Here is a 20,689-nt window from a genome sequence, read left to right on the forward strand (position 1 = left end):
TCCCCGCAGGGAGGGGAGGGGGATTCCCCACCATCCCCGCAGAGGGGAAGGGGAAGGGGAGGGGGAAATTCCCCGCAGAGGGGAAGGGGAAGGGGACCCCAACATCCGGCCCCGCCCCGCCCCGTTGCCACCCCTACATGGGTTTGCTCTTATCTACATTCCGTACTTTTGATAGATCCCCACTTTGCTTTTATACAAATAGGCACACACTCGAGAATTTATATGGTGGCCGACCGTCAAACAACAAGGGCAGAGAGCAGAGAGAGGAAAAACTCTCCCTTGATAAAATCAAGGGGGTTGATATCTTCTCTCTCCGCGCTTTATATGTAAAGGGCGGCCACCATATAATTTCTCCTCTTTTGATTATCTATTTTCAACTATTAGAAGTAGAAAATTCAATAGGGTAAGGAGGTGCAACGTGCAACTATAAAAAGCAGTTGTACAAATCATATTCTATCAATAACACATCAAAATAAAATTACAAAATTAAAGGTTTAATTATGGCGCTGAGTTTGGATATTACAGGGGGTTTTCATCCTAACAATTGGCATTTTTGAATCAAAATAAAATGAAAAGAGAGAAAACAATATGTTGATATTCATAGATATACAAAATATTTATAAAAAAAAAGTTGATCAGAACTTAGAAAGTCAACTGGATTGATCTAGACCATTCTAATGGTGGAAAGCAAAGAATCTTGAAGAACATAGACTATATCATTGATCTAGACAGTTCAGCCCAGCTTGGATTGCCCACCAGCAAACACTGGTTTAATCAAATGAGTTGTATGCATATATCAACTTTTGGCACAAGTACTTCTGAATCTGAGTTTATTATATTTTACAAAAATTCTCCTTTGTTTTCTTTATGGGAAGCTACAATTAATAAAACAAGAACAAGAAATTTCTTTCCTGAAATTCTGTTTCCCTTTCCTGAAATTTTGTTTTTTCTTCTCTTGGTGGGAAGCTACAATTATTGAGAGCAAACCACCACCGCCTCCAAGTCAAAAGGACTTGAACAGGAGGCTGGGCCGTGCTTAGATACACTTAATGCCATTACAAGTGGATTGATATTTCATCAAGATGTGATTGGCTGTTAATGAGTTGAATTCGTACCTCAATTCGCCTTCATCTCCGTACCTCAATTCAACTTTGTCTCTGTATCTACACTCCCTCCTGATGTGGCATCTGGGTTGTCTTTAGGAAGGAGGCCGAGGAGTGGCAAAGGTAGCAAGGAGCTGAGATTACACAGAACTATCAACAAAGCTAAGTTATTGAAGCTGTCCTTTGTGACGCCCAAAACCTGAGTTAGAGCAGCACCCAAGAGTCCTCCAGTGACACTTCCTCCATTTGAAACGGACATTAGAGTGGCAAACAGTGTGGCTTCCATACCCTGTGGGCATAGCTTTGCAGCTAATACAAGTACTGGCATGAATGATGCCTGCAAGAACCCATTAACTTATTTTCAGTCTAATGAATGTGACTTTGGTTTTCAAATCTTCTACAAGTGAAAGAATGGTTGTAGTGTATAAATAATTAAGGAATAAGTACAGTTGTCATTAAACCGCCATAGAATTGGAATCAAAGTACCCATCAGTCGACGGATTTTTTTCTAGAAAAATAACAGATTTTATTAATGTAAATAGAAGCCATAACACATACAGTGGGGACGAGACGTCCCGCAAACTGTATATAGCAGCTCTACACCCCAAACAGCCCTACCTGCCTAGCCCACACAACCTCACAAATTCAAACTTAATGGAAATAAATATGTTTGCAGAAGTGAACGTAGATGAATAGCTGTGACTTTGGTTCCCGCTCCCCCTTTGAAATTAAAATCCTAAGCGTTTTAGGATTCAAGTCCTATGATTAAGGAGACTGTTTCATGACAAAATCAGGTGAATGGAATGTGATAAGGCTTCATGTTTGTTAATGATTTTAAAAAGTTTTAGAAAAAGTCTTAGAATTTAAGATCCATTAGACATGGCCTTACAATTTCAGGATCCTACTTGATTTCCGGAACCCACTTTTGCTTTATAACTCTTGTTATCACATTAAGTTATTCTGGACTCCGTAGTTGTTTGGCTCTATTCCTCATTTCTAGCTTCTGGAAATGGTCTCAAATAAGATCCTGTGCTTTTGTCTCCTTATAACATAATGTTGTGAATGTTTTGTTTAAATAATATATATTTGTGAAATGTGTTTGGACAATAAAACATTTTTTCAATTGTTTATATCACTAAAGATGATGGATTTTGGCATAATATTGTTTTTTGCTTATTGCTAAAACAATTAAAAAGAAAGTAAATAAAGAGAACAATAACATATACTCTACTTGGGCTAAATGCAAAATATTTGGCACATGATTGGAACTCCTCCCAAATGACGTGATAGCAGCGCTTGTTGACAGCCTTCTATAAAGATCACTCAACCTAGAATAGATAAATCTGCTTTGCAGCAATGAAAACCCAGACTCTTAACATAGTAGTGATAAATTGCTAAAAACGAGGCATGAAGTGTCCACTTGAAACCCTAAATAGCTTTATAAAACTTACAAACAAGACATGCGAGGATGGCACTCTCTCTATGATAGGCTAACAGATAGAGGACAACTACATAACAGCTGTGTAAGATAGCTTTCAAAGGCACTCTCTCTCCACCGAACAGTTGTCAATAGGACAACTTGTCTCCTGAGGGGCGTTAGGTAGTCGGTGGTTTATAGAAAACGAGGAAGCAGGTCCCACCAGAAATCACATGCCTTTGAAAACACATCGAAAAGAATTGTGATTAAACTTGTAGGAAGAATAGTCAGTCAGGTTCTGATAGTTGGCACATCTGCAACTCAAAGAAAACCTTAATCTTGTTGGGTTCCAAACGAGGCATGTAGAGGTGTGGAGTGAATGAGTAACTTTGGGCAGCCTATTAATCAGACATGTAGATGCTTATGTACAGCGAGTCCATTATGCTAGGGAGTCCAAGTGTACAAGGCATGACACATGACATATGATCCCACGCGTCTGTTGGACTCGAAATTTTACAAAAAAATGGATAATAGTAAAATCCCTTAGTAAAACAAGAAGAAAGAAAAAGGGTTGGTTACGCATCATGTTATTCCTTAAAGGGTGGCCCAGTGCACGAGGCTCCTCCCATTGCAGGGTTTGGGGAGGCCTAGATGTACACAGCCTTACCCCTGCTTTACTTTAATCCTTAAAGGTAAAAAAAAAAAATGATAAACATTAAGTTAAAGTACTTTAATGATAAAGAGAACAAAAAAAAAGAGCCCACGACTGAGGGAAAAGAAATCCCTAAATTTTAGGGAACAAAATAACTCTCGCGAAGGAAGAAATGAGTAATCCACTTTTCAAAAAAGAGGAAGTTACGGAACTCCCCACAAAAGGCGAAGTGGAGATCATGAAGTAGAGAGATAAGAGGTGAGGTGGCAGTTACCAACCACTTCAAGAAAATTCTATAAATGGATTGAACATCCTTTAGAAAGGGGAGGGGATCTTTCGGAAAGAAAAAGCTACGCGAAAGGAGAAAAGAAGAAGGAGAAGAGAGAAAGGTGAGAGATTTCTGGCACTAACATGTTTCTTTTCTTTTCTCTCTCTCTTTTTTTTTGCAGACTTTTTCCAAAAGGAGAAGACATTTCTCCTCGAAGAAAACGATGATAAAAATGAATGTTAACCAAAAGGAAGACGAAAGAAAAATCTCTTTCTAGAGACTCTTTAAAGGTCTCTTTATGGAGTATTTGGGGAGCTCTTCCCAGAGACTCCCTAAAGAGAGAAGACATTTCTCCTCCAGGAGAAAGATGATAAAGATGAAGGTTCCACAAAAGGAAGATGAAAGAAAATCCCTTTAGAATCTCTTTCCACAGACTCTCTAAATGTCTCTTTAGGATCTCTTCCCAGTGACTCCCTAAAGGGAGAAGACCTTTATCCTCCAGGAGAAAAATGATAAAGATGAATGTTCTCCAAAAGGAAGACGAAAGAAAATCCCTTTAGAATCTTTTTCGAGAGACTCTCTAAAGGTCCCTTTAGGATCTCTTCCCAGAGACTCCCTAAAGGGAGAATACCTTTCTCCTCTCCAGGAGAAAGATGATAAATATGAAGGTACATCAAAAGGAAGACGAAAGAAAATCCGTTTAGAATCTCTATCCAGAGACTCTAAAGGTCCATTTATGATCTCTTACCAAAGATTCCCTAAAGGGAAAAAACCTTTCTCCTCTAGTTGAAAGAGGATAAAGATGAAAGGTTCCCCAAAAGGAAGACGAAAGAAAATCCCTTTAGAGAAAGAGATTCTCTAAATGTCCCTTAGGATTTCTTCCCAGAGACTCCCTAAAGGGAGAAAACCTTTCTCCTCAAGGAGAAAGATGATAAAGATGGAAAAATTCCATCCGAGAGGATCTGTTCACAAAAATATCAGATCTATTTCTGGAGTATAATTAACAAAAAGTTGTATTTAGATAGGGAACCTGTTGAGGTATTTTCTTTCTTCAAGAAATGTAATTAACGACCAATAGAGCCGAAGTGTACTATCCCTCCCAAAATTAACAAAGCCTCTTCTCGCAAGAGGGAAATTTGATCTCAATACGTTTTATGTGTCACTCTCTTTTTCATGCATGTGAAATTTGTTGCGAAAAGTGTCAAGGTGAGAAATCAAAGCAGCAGAAATGAATTCACACACGCTTTCTAGAACCATACAAATCCCCAGATAAGAACATATATCAAAGGGTCATATTCATAATTACTTTCTATTGAGTACTAAAATACTTCAGAATGATCCCTTTTCAATTAAGAATAATTGATTCTAACATATTCTATTCTACGCTATTCTTCTGCACTCCATCTCAAACATGGTTGAATACAACAATTTATAATCATAACTAGAATCATGGCATCACATGCAAAATCAATATCAAGAATGTTAATCAATGATGTAGAAGTACATTTCAGCATTCATGGCATACAAAATGCCTAAGATTCAAGGAAACATTCACCTGACTGAGGACTGTTATAATCAAAGAATCTCCAATAGCAAACCACTCATCACTTATGCCAAACTGCCGATTTAGTCCAGTTACAAGAAAAACCTGGCAAAGTTAGCGATAATATTAATACCATCAAAGTTAAATATCAGAAAAAATATTAAAACTTCTCCAGTAAATTAGATCAAAAGTTCCATGATGGGCACCTGTGTCATCCCAAGGGCTACACCTATAATGGTTGTGGAGAGAAAAATTGTCCGCAAAGGAACATTCTTCAGAAATCCATTATAGAGTGCAACACCTAGCAGTGATGCCACTGATGTAACAAGCTTGACTCGTCCTAGAAACTCTGGAGTAAAACCAAGTTTATTTGTCCTGAAAACCAAATAAAACAATGTAAAAAGTTTCTTAAAATTAGATGCTCAGAAATGAGAGAGTAGTTGGAAAGAATGAACAGAAAATAGTCAATAAAATAAAAAACCCTTAACTATAGAATGTCAAGATATTCTAAATCATGGGAAGCAAAAGTGATGAGAGATGGCATTTGCGCTCCTAATTAAAGCCCTGGACTATTAAACAGAAACCTATAATAGCCTCTTCTTTGAATATTAATAAGCATCAGAATCTTACTCTACATAGAGATATTGATATCAACCATCACAATCACCATAAACGAATTTCTATCAAGAAGGCATGGACAATAAATATCAAGTTATAATATTTGCCAAAATTACCCTCAAGCTCCAAAATGCCCCCGGAAATCAGAGTAAAGTGTTTAAGGATTTTTTTACAGTTCCATATCATATGTTGGTTATGAAGCATTTCCTGACATTTTCAAATTAGCTTGCTTTTTTAGCTCATGAAAATAAGTAACATCTCATGTGTCTAACATTCCCTTCTTACCTGCTTGATGTTGCCCCCCTGTTCTACCTTATTCTTCCCTTTACCCAATTTGACTTTCCTTTAAAGACTAGTGAGTAGGGGTGGCAATGGTTCGGTTCGACCCCAAACCGAACTGAACCGAAATTTGAATCGGTTTGGTAAAACCAAACCGAAACCGAATTTTCGGTTCGGTTTCGGTTTGGTTCCACCAATTTTGCCACCCCTTACTCATAATCAGTGGAATCAAACCGAATCGAACTGAAATTTGAATCGGTTTGGTTTAACCAAACCGAAACCGAATTTTCGGTTCAGTTTCAGCTCGGTTCCAGTTCGGTTCGGCCAATTTTGCCACCCCTACTAGTGAGTGACCAATCCATGAAACTCAAAAAACTGGAAATATTGCACAGAAAATTCAAATTCAAACAAGCCCCAACCAATAGAATCGGTCAAAATTCACTGGAAAGAGATAAATAACCATAAATCTATCAAACCAAGAGAAAAGCAAAGTCTCAGAAATTCGTTAACCTGAACCCAACCCTAACTCCATTTCCATTCTTCTTTTGTTGTTCGTTTGTAGTTTCTGTACTGCTAGGGTTTGTGTTCCAGATTGAAAACTATAGCATATTTCTACATTCTTTTATGTATTCCACTCATAACGGTTCCCTTTCTATGAGGCATTTTATGAACTCCAACCACAATGTGTTTCATCTCTAAGGCCCTGTTTGGATTGCAAGAACTTTCTGGATAAGTTTGAAAAAAATACTTTTTAGAATTTATTGCTATTCCATTGTTTAATTACAGGAATTCTCAGGTTGGGGGTCAGGTCGGGTCGAGTTAGGGTTGGGTTCGGGTTACCACACCTCAGGTTGGGGCTCGGATCGGGTTGGATTGGGATTGAAGCAAAGTTCTTTTGGATTGGGTTCGGATTAGCCTTAACACGACCCAACCTGGCCTGAGTTGCACCCCTAATATGGGTACACATACGGGCACAGAGACCTGTGTTATTTGGAAATGGGATGTCATATGACTCATACACAGGGGGAAGGTTCTTCATATTCATATGGGATGAAACTGCTAGCACATCGGCAATAACTTGTAGCTCATGCCATGTAGCCACGTTTGGGAGTGCTCATGCACATTGAGTAGTATGTTTATGATCAGTATGTTCAACAATATCAGCAGTGGTACTTGGCTATCATGTCGTGGCAGAATTTTTGTTTAAATATCAAGGATTAGATTTAAACAGATGCACTGTGACCATCGAAACAGACAAAGATGATGGAGTTGAGTCCCGCTTTCCAAAATGATGAATATGCAGTCAGGAAGGCTGCACATACTATGAATTCTTTGACTCCCAATTAGGTTGCCTTCCCAGGTCTTACCGGTCTTGTCAGCTCATAACTCACTGTGGTATTGACATAAGATTGGGTTCCCTGGGGATAAATGGTTATTATATTGTACTCTTTTGTTGCTGACTCGTTGTATACCTATATTCCACATTTTTTACTGCCCTATAGTTGTATTTGTTGTATTTTGTATAGAAATGAGACCTTTTCTTTATAGAATTAATGAATCAAGTGCCCTTTTTCATACATTGTGCATTTATTTGAAGCGTATAATTATGTGGTTGTATAACATTTTGTGTTTAGAATGAACCTTACTATGTGTTTAATTCCATACATGCACGACGACAAATGTCACTAAATATTTGATCTTGTTAGACCATTTGTCTTGCTTATGTGTTTAGTTGTACTCATGGACTTCTATAAGTTTCCACAAAGTACTTCCCCTTCCATGGGAACCAAAGTCCGGATCGAAACCAATGTTTGAATATTTGGTTTTATCCCACGCAATGAAGGGTGGGAGTTATTATGCACAGATACATTGACATGGATTGATAGGAGATCCGGACACAAGCAAGTCTATGTCAAGGTACTGCATCATAGTATGGTTGGTTAGTTTTATGGAGAAACAAGAAGTAGAGAATAGTGGCGTGTTCATATACACGTGAACCCGATAGGGCCACAGCTACTAGTGCAGCTGAGTTGATGTTGTTCCAACATTTTATGAAATATCTAAATGTAATAGAACACATCAAATGACAGCTGTGACTTAAAAAGGATTAGCTGGTGATTTTTGCCATTATTTCATAGACAGGCTGTCAATGTTTCCAGGAAACATATAAGCTCGAGTGGTTAAACTGTGATTGTATACTATAAGCTACTGCAAGTGTATAAATAGGTCACTCAAGTCCCATGATTAATTAATCGATTCAATTTAACCTTGTCCCAGAAGGCATCTCTTCTCCTTCTCTTTGTTCACAGGTACTATGAAAGCCCCAAACTTTTTCAACAAAAGGTCCTTCAGCCCATTTCCATGTGATTTCTCACAGTTTTTTCGTGTTGATTAGAACCAACTCCAATGAATCCTTGCACCAAATTTAAGAAAGTGATAATAGAGCCATAGTAATAGGAGTTGAATGGATTTGGGAAGATGTACTTTCTTCCTTGCAAAGACTGAAGCTGTGATAGTACAATGATGAAGGTGATCTGTCAAACCCATTCCATAACTCGAATTTCGGTTGTAGTTCCGTAACTTCAAGCTACATATGTTTAAATTTAGAAATTTACCATGAATGTGACCAATGTGAATAGTGAATAGTTTATAGGTTGATATTTTCAAATACTTTGATTGTATGTTTGCAAATGTCCATCATGGCAGAAAAGGCATAGTTCAGTGCAATGAACTTTGGAAATAATTGATAGAAGTTCTTGCACCAAGAAAGATAACATAATAAGAATAAAGGATAAAATCATAAACTGAAGTGCTGAGCATCTAACACAGTTGCAGCCTAAGACCATCTATGAACGCTATGAAACAAAATGAAGCAATATATGAGGGCTTTAACTGGCTACAAGCCACATCATCCAAAGAGACCATGATTGGATCGGAACTTACGTAAAGAAAAACATGGCAGATTCAGAATGAGGTGTTGCTTGCCACAAGAACATGAATACAGTAGGCAGAAGGATGTTGGGCTGCTTGACAGCGTCCCACAACTGAATGATATTCTGTCTGGAGGTCTCAGCAAAATCCGTACCTAGAGAGAGATTATATCCAGTAGAAGCACTGTGAGTGCCCCTTTCTTTAACAAGAACTGCGACAGCAGATGTTATCAGGGGAAGAAATGCTGTGATGCCAAAAACAAACCTGCAATGAAAGAAGTAGAAAATATCATGGGCTACAATGGCCAATAGTTTATAAGCAATATTATATTAAACGTTCAGCCCAAGTAACATGCCTTACACCATATCTATCCACCAGAGAGCCACTAAAGTAAGCACTTACGATCCCCCCAAAAGCTGAAGATCCCCAACATAAAGATTGCAGAGATCCAGATGTGCTCTGTGACTCACCACGAGCCCTTTCGACAATCATGGAATCCACAACCTGCATCAAGTGCAGCCCATTTTATTGTAGTCCAAGTCGTTATTGATTGCAGTCCATTTTATAATTTGGTGAACAAAAGGCAAAAACTTTCCATAGCGCACATAAAGCTTTGTTTTGCATCCCTTCTTTTCTCCTCCTCACATTAAATTTATATTGAATTTTAAAACTTTGATCAATTAATAAGAGTATTCTTTTATGCATTACCTTTACATGAAAGTCAATTTATTTTCAACAGTAACTGTAATAAAATAATTACTAAAAAAAGAAAAGATAGAGGGAAAAATAACCAAGATGGTCATCAGCAAAATATAAACAAACCACTGCAATTGGAAAAGAAAACAGCAGCCCTACTACCCAATTAAACCCTTGCTACTGTTGAGAGATGAGATTAATTTTTTAATTTCTCTTTTTTGTCATTATATTTATGTTTAAAGCATATTTTGTCATTATGAAAAAGACAATTGATGAAAGGCTATATGGTATAATAAGTCGATTAGATCTCATTAATCCTTTCTCTCCCTATCCACAACCAAGGAAGCAGGAGTCTTCCCTGGGAGCCTTCGATTCCTGTTTCGATTCCCGCTTTCGATTCCCACTCTGGCAACCTTGAGTAGGATTCTTCCCTGGGAGCCTTCGATTCCCACTTTCGATTCCCGCTTTCGATTCCCGCTCTGGCAACCTTGTCCACAACTCTTCCAGCAAAGAGTTGTTATACTCCCCTTCCAATGGTTGACAATGGTCCTATTGAGGAGTTCCTATTCACGATGTTTCTGGAAATCTTCCCATTGTGGTTCCTATTGCAGAATCAAAAGATTTTGATCATGATTTGCAGTTTGTTCTACCCAAGGATAAGCATTCCTAGATCATTCATCACATTGGTAACATTGTTTTGTACAAGCATCAACTCCTTGTTTGACACAAGACTTACTTCTATTCCATCGATTGATATTCCTTCCAGTGCGATAAAGGCTCTTGAACAAGTCAACTCGGTTTTACCTTGCCCGAGTTCTCGTCCATGCATGGATTTTTCCCTACCAAGCCGATCAAAATCCTTTAACCGGCACAAGTCAAAAAAGATTGATTGTGTCAATCATTGACTCGCCCGAGTTTACCAATTTTTACCTTGATCAACTCCATCCCAATTTTTAACTATGATTTAGCTGACACTTTGAATTGATTGCCGACACACGTGTCCTGCTGTGTCCGACACGACACGCGTGTTCACACGTGTCGACACTTCTTTGGACATTTTTAGTTTGTCAAATGAATGCCATATTTCTATTATTAAAAATTATGATAGTAATCAGTAATTTTATATGCATATAGGTGTCATTATATCTAGATATTTAGATTGCCATGTTAAACAACTCGTATCCGTGTCAAAACTCGACACACGAATCTGTATATACAATCATGATTATATGTACTTTGTATTTTAGCTGTGTCCCCGTTCCTAAATTTTTGGGGTTTGCCGTGTCCGACACTCCGTGTCCGTGTCCACAAATAATAGATTTTTAACCATTTGTGAGGTTCAAAGATAATCTGGAAGATATATTCACGAAAGCACATGGTCACAATTAATTTGGTAGTATTTGCTCCAACCTGGGTATGATGACTTGAGGGGGAGGGTAAGAGTAAGAATAGTTTAAGTAGTAGTTAAATAACAATCTTGATCCACCAACACTTGGGGAAAGCAAGAGCATATGAGTTCCTCAAAGGAATTTTACAAGGAAATAGCACAAGATGCTTGAAATGCAAAAGTTAGAAGAAAAATAGACGAGCAAATGGTTTAGGGTTTGGGGACCATGGAAATGAACTAAAAATGTGTGGCAGTTTTGACAATTCGTGGCAATTTAGAGTGGCAAAAATGAATGTTTATAAATGTGGGTAGAAAAAGTGAGGTTTCAAGGCTGTGACCAGAATATTAATCAAGTGAGGGTCTCTCTATCAACGTCATACATTGAAGTGATATTAAAGTCCTGCACTAAATAAACTGTCAAAATCATGATTGAGCTTATAAAACTAGGATCCATGAGCTTCTCTTGACACAGACCTATATAGCAGCGTGCTTGTTAGCTTGCACGCTCCAGGCAGACTATAGGAGTTAAGAACTCTAGCAAGTAGCTCCAGAACAGCTAAAAATCCACTCAAAAAGCATCTGACATCCATGGTCTATAGTCTATACTATATGGCACCCACAGTATAAGCAGATAGAATACCAACAGAATTCTATTACTTTTATAGCTCTAATTAATAGATAATGATACTTACAACATCTGAGAAGGCAACTGAAAGAGATCCAAGAAAAATACAAAATGCAGCACCATACTTGGTGTCAACAAAGGTAGCCATCATACTCCATGAAACTGCTCCCAGAAGGCCTGATAGTACAAGGTATGACCTTCTCCGATAACCAAAAAGTGGGAATGAGTCACTGCCACAATCAAACGCTTGTTAGATACTAAAATTTTTAAAAACAAATCTTGAAATATGAACATAAGAAGCTAAACCAGACCTGATAAAACCGTAAAGAGGCTTGACAAGCCATGGTAAGGCAGACACACCAGATATCACTGCTGTCTAAAATAACCACATATAATTTGTCAGTATCTATGATGGTTGTCCTTAAAGACTTTTCAACTAGAAACATAAGATTAACTTCCCTCTCTTGATTAGATTCACTAACAATTTTGACAATTTGTTAGCAATAGGGGATATACGTTAATAATAAAAGAAAAGGGGATTAAAACAAAGTAAAAGGTGCATGTAAATGCTTAAAGGTAATTGAATATTGAGATAAGGTACCTCTGCTGGATCAAGACGAAGATCATCTTTTAAGTAAAAGCTCACAGCAAGCCTTGCAAGGCCTAAAACTCCTTGAACAAAATATACCATAGCAACTGCAATGTTATCCGGGGATAAGTCCACACCGAAACATTTTACAGTACTCATAAACGATCCATTCTTGCGCTGACCATTTTTTCCGCAATGGGAAGTTCCCCCCTCAATATCTCTTGTTAATGATTCTCCTTTCCCTGAAACTAATTGGTTCCTTGAAGATAAAGAACCTGGACCAGGGATAAGAATTCAAAATACAAAAACCTCATAAGCTGCCAGGGAGAAGCTATCTTCCACAACAAGCTCATTAAAGACAAATTGAAGTTAAAATTCCTCTTTATAAATTCTACCTTACAACTACACTATAAAAAAAATATCTACAAATGAAATAGTTTCAGAATGAGCTATAAAAACTAGAAACAAATGAACATTATCAGGGGACAATATCAGAATATAAACATAAAGATGCTAACATTATAAAATATTTGTATGCTTAGGTCATTGAAAGCACGCTGATATGTGAAATAAAATAAAGACTTCATGAAGTACAAAACATTATTGAAATTAGTGGGTAACCATGATAAGGAAAAGCATGCTTTAATGCTGAAAAGCAATTCAGAGACAAAATGGTGGTGAATCCCATAGTGGAATAAGAAGTGAATTCCAGAGTAGAATAAGATGACATAAAAGAATCACTCCATCGTGAGAATAACAGTCCTCCGTGTGCTCCCAAAAACAGCACCGAAGGGACTTCCAACTTGCAGCATTTTCTTGACCCAGAATCTTAAGTCATGGGCTTAATTCACAGTCATGGGCTTAATTCACAGGCCTTTGTTACCAAGTCACTTTAAAATGAGTGTCATGGTCATGGGACATCTAACATTCCAGTTTTGTTTTGTTTTGTTTTGTTTTTGTTTTTTGTTTTTTTTTGTGAAAGATCTAACATTCCAGTTTAAGTAAAGAAGACCTCCTATTACCCAGACACTCCAAAACAGTCTAGCTTTTTTCCACATCTGACAACGTCAATGTAACAATTCAATTTTAAGTTAATAAAGTCCATGTTATTTAACCATCCCAAAAGAGTGTCTTATAATGTTTGCCACTTAGAAATATTTTAGTGTACAAGATTCATGTCCATCAACACACTCTAAATGAAAGACATTTCTAAGTTTAGAATACCTTATGAAACCATGAACCTCCAAAATGGGTGTCTTAACAATGTCCAGAACTTCAATATTAAATGTTGAAGGCATTACGCTGATCAGATTATCCGAAACGCAAGTCTTTGAAACATGGTCTGACAATTTGATTGTACTTGTGAGAGCCATTCCCAATCCATAAACATAACCAGGCAAAACAGAATAAAGTACACTCATATCAAGCACTTGTGTTGAATGTTTTAGTATTCAGCAGCACTCATGGGCTCACGCACAGCATCTTAGAAACAGTTACGGGGCACACTCAGGAAAAATATTTCTTTGGAAAGCTAAAATCTTCCTTGAGCCTGATTTTGATTATGTGCATAACTCCTTTGTTGCGAAATCTACCACAGCCACCACGAGCCATATTTGCATCTGATGAGCCTGACTAGTAGCAGCAACCAGGTCATGTCTATGCTGTGAGTCTTGTGACCTTATGAACCGTGTCAGAATGAGCAGATTCACCTACTTTCTTAAGTGCTTCAGTTAGATGTGATCCATCACAGACAAGTTATGAATCAGTCCTTTCCCCTACTTCCCATGCATCATGAGTAGATCACATTTCTCCCTCTTCTTGGTAGTAGTCATGAATCGTGACTAACAACCATCAGCAATCAGCTCGTTGGTAAAGCAAGAGCTTCAAGGTTGATTTGTGACAGCAAACCCCCAACACAAGCACTAACTGATGAAGGGAAGACGAGAAAAGCTACAGGCTCAAAACCTTCAACTCCTCTTTCTAAATGAGGCAACCCATCTTTCTAAATGGGTGTGCGCGGGGCATTTCATAGTTGCTCATTCTTGTTAGGCTAAAGTGTTTAGCCTTTCCTTCTCTGTGCTTGCTCACGCTTCGCTGACCTATCACGCGGTAAAGAGAGTACAAAAAGATAGTAAATGAAGCACACCGTAAAAAGAATTTAAATATGATGTGAATCTAAGCTCTAATACCAAAATTGATGTGAATCCATGAAACTGAAGAGAAAAGGAGGGAAAGAATAGATAATCAAGATGAAGATCAAGAAAGAAGGGTAATAGGCGTAGAAAGGGGTTGCAGTTTATGAACCCAACCAAAAAGGGGGGAGAAGAAATGAGGAAAAAGAAGAGAAAAGGAGAAAGAGAGACTGGAGAAAGAGAGGAGAGAAGAGAAAAGAAGAGTTTAGGGAAAGAAAAATGACCTGATATGGAGGACAAATCTTTATTCATTTCACCATTGCATAGCATCCCAGAAAAGTGCCATGAGGCTACATATATATAAGAAAAGAAAGAGAACTAGAAAGTTATAAAACTCTAAACAAAAACCTAATGTTTTTGGACTCAAATACCCTTTAATGACTTAAAGACTCTACCCACTTAAAATCTTCATAATACATTTGGTACCTATCTATTTAAAATACTCGTAACTCAAAGAACTTAAGGGAATCTGATGAGAAAAGACACTACGACCCGCCCCCCTTCCTCCCTTTCTTCCTTATGACTTAAAAAGACTAAAAAATACGTAAAAGACACTTAAAATTAGATACGATGGTCCCCATCAAAATATGAAAAGTCCCCCATGGATTTGGGAAGAAGGAGATGAAGAAGAAGAATGAAATGAAATGAATCGTTTCTAGCTCTACTTTCAAATGAGCTCCTCCCAATTATGCCTAGTAATAGACTACGACGACTTACTCTCGGTAAACAAAGAGAAGATGTGTACGAACAAGATATCCAGCTACATTATGGCTATGTTCTTAAACTTGACAGCCCATCTTTGTCTGAGTAGAGTCTTTCAGTGGCATGTTCCGGTGCTAGCCCCTCTCATGTAAGTTGACTTTGGAACCTCGTCACGATTGTTCTTGGTTTGCACTTTTCTCACTAGCTATTAAAGGATAGTACAATTCCCAAAACACTATCAACACAATCAGAAAAGTTTCACAAAGCGAAGAGTGCCATGGCGTAGTGCCATTATCACTTGCCATTTAAATAAGGAAAAAGGTATGAAGTAGTGGTGTCCCAAACATCCACTCTGATATTGAGACGGGTAGCAAAGAAGAGGTATGTTCTGTCATTGTGTCAAAAGTTAGGGGTATTCTTGTGATGAAAGAAGTCATTAACACGAGGTGGTGCAATATGGAAGGTTGTCAAGGACCTCCCTGAAACAGAGGTGTCTTCATAGAGCAGCTCTCTTCATACAAGATAAAGAATTGAAGAACATTTTTTATTTCTCTGAAATTTATATAGATAATTCTACAAGTCATTTATTTTATTGCATTGTAGTGAGTGGTGAGCAATTAAAAGTTTGATTTTTTGATCAATTTATATCAAATATTATGGGAATTACAAAAAAAGAAAATTGAGTAAAAATCCCAAAAAATAATAAACAATAAAGGGGAAAAGGATTAAATTGGAGATGACAACAACAAGTGCGTACGTTAGAGTTGAGCCCTTGGAGAAGAAGAAGATAAGACTCACATGTTGTAGAATCATCGTCAAGTGGAAATTGGGCCAGATCTAGAAGCTTCGCTTCTTCCTCTAATGCCGGCGGCATAGGAATTCGAACGGGCATCTCCCGGTCCGGCAGGACTTTCCGGCGGTTTCGAAACGAGCGGCGTTTCGAAGAAAGGGTTGGAGAGAGAGGAAGAGATATTATTGAGAAAGGGTTTGGGGGGAGGAGAAAAATGGTATTTAAGGGAGACATGGAAAGAAAAAGTATATAAAGAACGCCGACGAGTGCAGAGATTTTCACAAGGAAAACGTTTTGCCGTCTTGGGATGGGAGAAAGAGCCTATATGGCTATATGTTGTTTGGGTGGGGCCAACAACTGTGTAGTGGTGGGCCCCATACCTTCTGTGTAATCTACATCGTCTATCTTGTGGGACCCACTGATGAACTGTGTACATTGGTGTAAACACCCCATTTTGACCGGACCCAAGTTCACGTCGCTTGGGCAAAACCTCGTCAAATCAGTGAGTTGGGATCACAAATTGAACTCTGAGGTAGCTTAGGGTCCCACCGATGTCCCCGTAAAGTTTCGGCAAAATCTGCCGAGAAATGGCAAATAGGACGAGCCGAGAAGGAGGCATAGTATAAATATAGAAAGGGGGGTGATTTTATTCGCAGAGGGAGATATCCAATTGAGAAGGGGGGTGAGTTATCCTGTGATGGGCGCGCCCAAGCCGAATAAGACAAATATGGCAGGCGCGCCTCATCCTTTTCCGCGCGCCTCATCAAGTGGGGGTGCCGTTATCAGCTCCCTTATTTTGATATATATATATATATATATATATATATATATATATATGAGAATAGTTTTTCTAGTCGGCCCCCTAGGAAATGAATTCTACTCCTCCCTATTAAGAGTCGTCGGATCGTGGCCAATCTAATCTCAGCCGTCGAAAGTAAAAACCCATTTCGAAAGAAAAGCAACGAATGAAGGAAACCCCTCTCTCTCTCTCTCTCTCTCTCTCTCTCTCTCTCTCTCTCTCTCTCTCTCTCTCTGTTCTGTGTGAGAGGAAGCTTGGCCACGATTCTCTCCCCTCTCTCTCTCTCTCTCTCTGTTCTGTGTGAGAAGAAACCCACACAACGATTCTCTCCTCTCTCTCTCTCTGTTCTGTGTGAGAAGAAACATGGGTTTTTTTATCAAAACCGAAGCCACGATTCTCTCTCCCCTCTCTCTCTCTCTCTCTCTCTCTGAAAAGAAACATGGGTTTTGATCCAAAACCCATTTGAAGCCACGATTGCAAAAACCCCTAAAAATTTGGGTTTTTGAGAAACCAACAAAACCCACTCTCTCTCTCTCTCTCTCTCTGTGTGTGTGAGAAGAAACATGGGTTTTTTTATCAAAACCCATTTGAAGCCACGATTCTCCCAGCGACGGTTTCTTCAACGGGTTTCAAAACCCAACGACGAAGGAGGAGAACATCCATTCTTGCGCCTCTGAAAAGACCATCCCGACCACTCCTTCGTCCCTCTCTGCCGGATTTTTCTCATTTCTAAGGTATGGTTTTTTTCGTCTCTTCGCCTCTCTTTTTTTTTTCCATTCAATGCCTGAATGGGGTGATTTTAGGGTTTTGGAAGGCCATTTTTATTTCTTTTTCAGCCATTTAAAGCTGTAAAAATTGGTTGAAATTTTTTGTTGTGGTTTTTGCAATGAGAATTTCAGCCATTTTTAGGGGTTTCTGCAATGGAGCTCTTTTTTTGCATTCATAGGCTGATTGGAGTGATTTTACTGGTTTGCAAGTTTTAATTGGGTGATTTTACTTGTTTTCAAGGCCATTTATCTTCCTTTTTCAGCTATTTAAAGCTGTAAAAAATGGATGTTCTGGTTTTTGCTATGAAATTTTCAGTCATATTTAGGGGTTTTTGCAATGGAGCTATTTTTTGGCATTCGTAGGCTGAATGGAGTGATTTTACTGGTTTGCGAGGCTGAATGGAGTGATTTTACTGGTTTTCAAGGTTTAATGGCGTGATTTTACTGGTTTTGTGGTTTTTCTTATTAGAAGGGACTACTTGATGGATAGTAACTTTGAGCAAATTGTTGGGCTATCAATTGATGACATTGATGCTAATAGGTTACTTTTTGATGAGGAGGGGGAAGCTTTTGGTTTAATAAACAATGAATCTGTCGGCAATGAGTTACTTTTGGATGAGGAAAGGGGAAATCCAAATGATGATGCCTTACTTTCTATGGTCAACGAGGAGGATTGTAGTGGTAACACTAGTGAAGATGATGGTGAGAGTCATGTATATAAGGAACCCTTTCTTAACCAGGAGTTTGAAAGTGTAGAAGCTGCGTATGAGTTTTATAATATTTATGGGTTGGCCACAGATTTTGGTGTAAGGAAATCCAAGACCGAAAAGTCGAAGGCAAATCATGAAGTTATAATGAGGAGATTTGTTTGTGCTAGAGAGGGGTTCAAAAATACTAAAGATAAGAGGCAAGTAGGAAAAGAAGTGAAGTTGCATCGAAGTGTAAGAGATGGTTGTGGAGCAAAGTTGGAGATTAGAAAGAAAAATGAGAAGTGGGTTGTGTTTAAATTTGAAGCCAAACATTGTCATGAACTCACCTCTCCTGGCAAAAGACAGATGCATCGTTCACAGAATAACTTCGTTAAGAATGTGGTCGCCAAAAATTTGATAGACACTCTTAGTGGACACGGGGTTCAATCTTCTAAAATTGCTAGGTTTCTTACTTCCACATCTAAAGCTAGTGCTGTCACAGCACATCAAGTTGTGTCCCATGTGAGAGTACGCAGGCAGAACAATATGGGGAGAGAAGCATTCCTAGTAGTCCAACAGTTCCATCAGAGACGAGCAGAAGATCCAAATTTCTATTTTGCCATGGAGATAGATAAGAAGGGGAATTTGCGATCCATGTTTTGGGCCGATTCACGGGCTAGGAATGCTTACTTGGCCTTCTCTGATGTCATTGTGTTTGATGTGACCTATAGGACGAATAGGTTTCAGATGCCTTTCGCACCATTTACCGGAGTTAACCATCATAGGCAATCTACCTTATTCGGATGTGCGTTGTTAGCAGATGAGAGAGAGGAGACATTTACATGGTTATTTGAGCAATGGTTAAAATGCATGTTTGGTAAAGCTCCTGGTTGTATTATCACAGACATGGACATTGCTATGAGAAATGCTATCAGAACCGTTTTTCCAAACACACGTCATAGGTTTTGCTCGTGGCACATACAGAGGCACCTAGTTGAGCATATTGCACACATGCGAGATTCTGATAGTGAGTTCAGTAAGGATTACAATAGGTGGTATTTCAAGAAAAACATACACGAATGTGAGGAAGAATGGGGAAAATTTGAGCAGAAATATGGGATTGAAGAAAACAGTTGGCTATGTAACATGTGGCAGCTACGGAGTCATTGGGTGCCAGCTTATTTTAGGGACACTTTCACTGCTGGCATGTCATCCAGTTCACGTAGCGAAAGTATCAACTCATTCTTTGATGGATTTGTTAACCATAGCACTACTCTACAAGAATTCGTCGAACAATATGATAAGGCACTTGAAGATCGTCGAAAAAAAGAAGCTGAAGAAGATTTCAGGACCAAATCTTCAAACGCAATATTATTGTCTTCAAGGAACAAATTAGAAGCACAAGCTGGCAAATGTTATACAAGGTCAATGTTTACGCTATTTCAGATAGAGATGAAGGATATCAATGATTGTTGGTTTGACTTATTAGGTGAGAATGGCAAAGTGACAGAATACAGTGTAGGATTGAGTGATGAGGAGACTTGGAGATGGTGCAAGGTTATCTTTGAAGATGCTGAAGAAGGTGTGATGGCTACATGTGAGTGTGCCAAGTTCGAGATGGAGGGGATTTTATGCAAGCACATCCTTCGCATAATGTCCCTGAGGCGTTTAAGTAGCATTCCCGAGCGATATATATTGAGTAGATGGACAATTGAGGCAAGATTTGTTTTCGATGGTGGGGTGTCTACGGCCGAAGAAGATAATGATGAGATGACACCTCTTCATAAATGGTTCCTAATTTCAAAGTATCAAAGATATTTAGATGATTATCAATGTCCGAAGAGCTTGTTCAAGAAGATGGATGAAACTCTTAATGAATGGATTGTGGATGGTGAACGACATAAGAAAGAGAGGCAAAATGCCTTATCAACTAGTGGAAGCCAAGTACATTCTAACATTGTCATTGAAACCCCAGAAATATCTATTCATGACCCCCAGATTGTGAAAACCAAGGGCCGTCCGAGAAATGCTACACGGTTTAAATCTCCGATAGAGGTATCCCAAGCCGGATCCAAGAGACGGAGGTGTAAAAAATGTGGACAATTAGGCCATAATATGAGAACCTATAACAAGAATTCAAAGGTATGGATTTCTACATCCTTCTGTAGTTTTTTTCGGAGAGATAAGTTATATATCACTTGGGTGTTTTCTATGTGTGCCAATAGATGTCGACAAAAAATGATCAAGAGGAATCAAATGAGGAGGGACAGGAAAAGGAAGCGGAAGATGACCTATTGGCAGATTGAACAACTACAACAGGTTTGCGTAATTTGGTTTTTAGTTATGATCATAACCCAAACATTATTTTTTCTCATTTTGTTGTTCCTTTTAATGTGTCTGCTATATATAACTTACATGTGTTTCACTATGTTACAGATTAAATGGCAGAGAGGGACGAAGAAATAAATTTATAAGGTGGAGGTATAATTTGGTGGTTTTAGATTTTTGGATGCAAATAGCCTTATTACTCTTTCTACCTTGTTGGCCCAAGGGTGCATCCCAGTAGCTACTGGCCTCTGGGATAAGTGAGCTGTTTTGTTTTGGGGAACCTGTAACATGTTGGGGAACCTGTAACATGTTTT

At 38.5% G+C, this 20,689-nt stretch overlaps 2 protein-coding genes across 2 annotated transcripts; one reads left to right on the plus strand and one right to left on the minus strand.

Moving 5' to 3' along the window:
* Positions 1 to 697: 697 nt before the first annotated feature.
* Positions 698 to 16,091, minus strand: LOC143881456 (Major facilitator superfamily protein). Its single transcript, XM_077384533.1, has 9 exons — positions 15,801 to 16,091; positions 12,121 to 12,383; positions 11,831 to 11,895; positions 11,587 to 11,749; positions 9,167 to 9,315; positions 8,824 to 9,075; positions 5,190 to 5,358; positions 4,996 to 5,088; positions 698 to 1,440 (listed from the first exon to the last, which is right to left on the minus strand). The coding sequence occupies exons 1-9, from the start codon at positions 16,024 to 16,026 to the stop codon at positions 1,141 to 1,143; spliced, it is 1,680 nt and encodes a 559-aa protein (XP_077240648.1). The 5' UTR covers positions 16,027 to 16,091; the 3' UTR covers positions 698 to 1,140.
* A 1,749-nt stretch (positions 16,092 to 17,840) lies between these two features.
* Positions 17,841 to 20,353, plus strand: LOC143845557 (protein FAR1-RELATED SEQUENCE 5-like). Its single transcript, XM_077353941.1, has 2 exons — positions 17,841 to 20,189; positions 20,273 to 20,353. Exons 1-2 carry the CDS (start codon positions 17,841 to 17,843, stop codon positions 20,351 to 20,353), a joined length of 2,430 nt encoding a protein of 809 aa, XP_077210056.1.
* The last annotated feature ends 336 nt before the right edge of the window (positions 20,354 to 20,689 follow it).

The sequence above is a fragment of the Tasmannia lanceolata genome, unplaced genomic scaffold (genome assembly GCF_043159265.1).
Source record: "Tasmannia lanceolata isolate RefF3 unplaced genomic scaffold, GAP_Taslan_0.1 ptg000002l, whole genome shotgun sequence".
Classification (NCBI taxonomy): Eukaryota; Viridiplantae; Streptophyta; class Magnoliopsida; order Canellales; family Winteraceae; genus Tasmannia; species Tasmannia lanceolata.

Coding starts and splice junctions, on each gene's coding strand:
- LOC143881456 (XM_077384533.1), bottom strand. CDS start 16,026: ATGTCTCCCTTAAATACCATTTTTCTCCTCCCCCCAAACCCTTTCTCA. Junction 12,384..15,800: donor TGACGATGATTCTACAACAT/GTGAGTCTTATC, acceptor TCCCTGGTCCAG/GTTCTTTATCTTCAAGGAAC. Junction 11,896..12,120: donor TTCGTCTTGATCCAGCAGAG/GTACCTTATCTC, acceptor TGGTTATTTTAG/ACAGCAGTGATATCTGGTGT.
- LOC143845557 (XM_077353941.1), top strand. CDS start 17,841: ATGGATAGTAACTTTGAGCAAATTGTTGGGCTATCAATTGATGACATT. Junction 20,190..20,272: donor CCTATAACAAGAATTCAAAG/GTATGGATTTCT, acceptor GTGTGCCAATAG/ATGTCGACAAAAAATGATCA.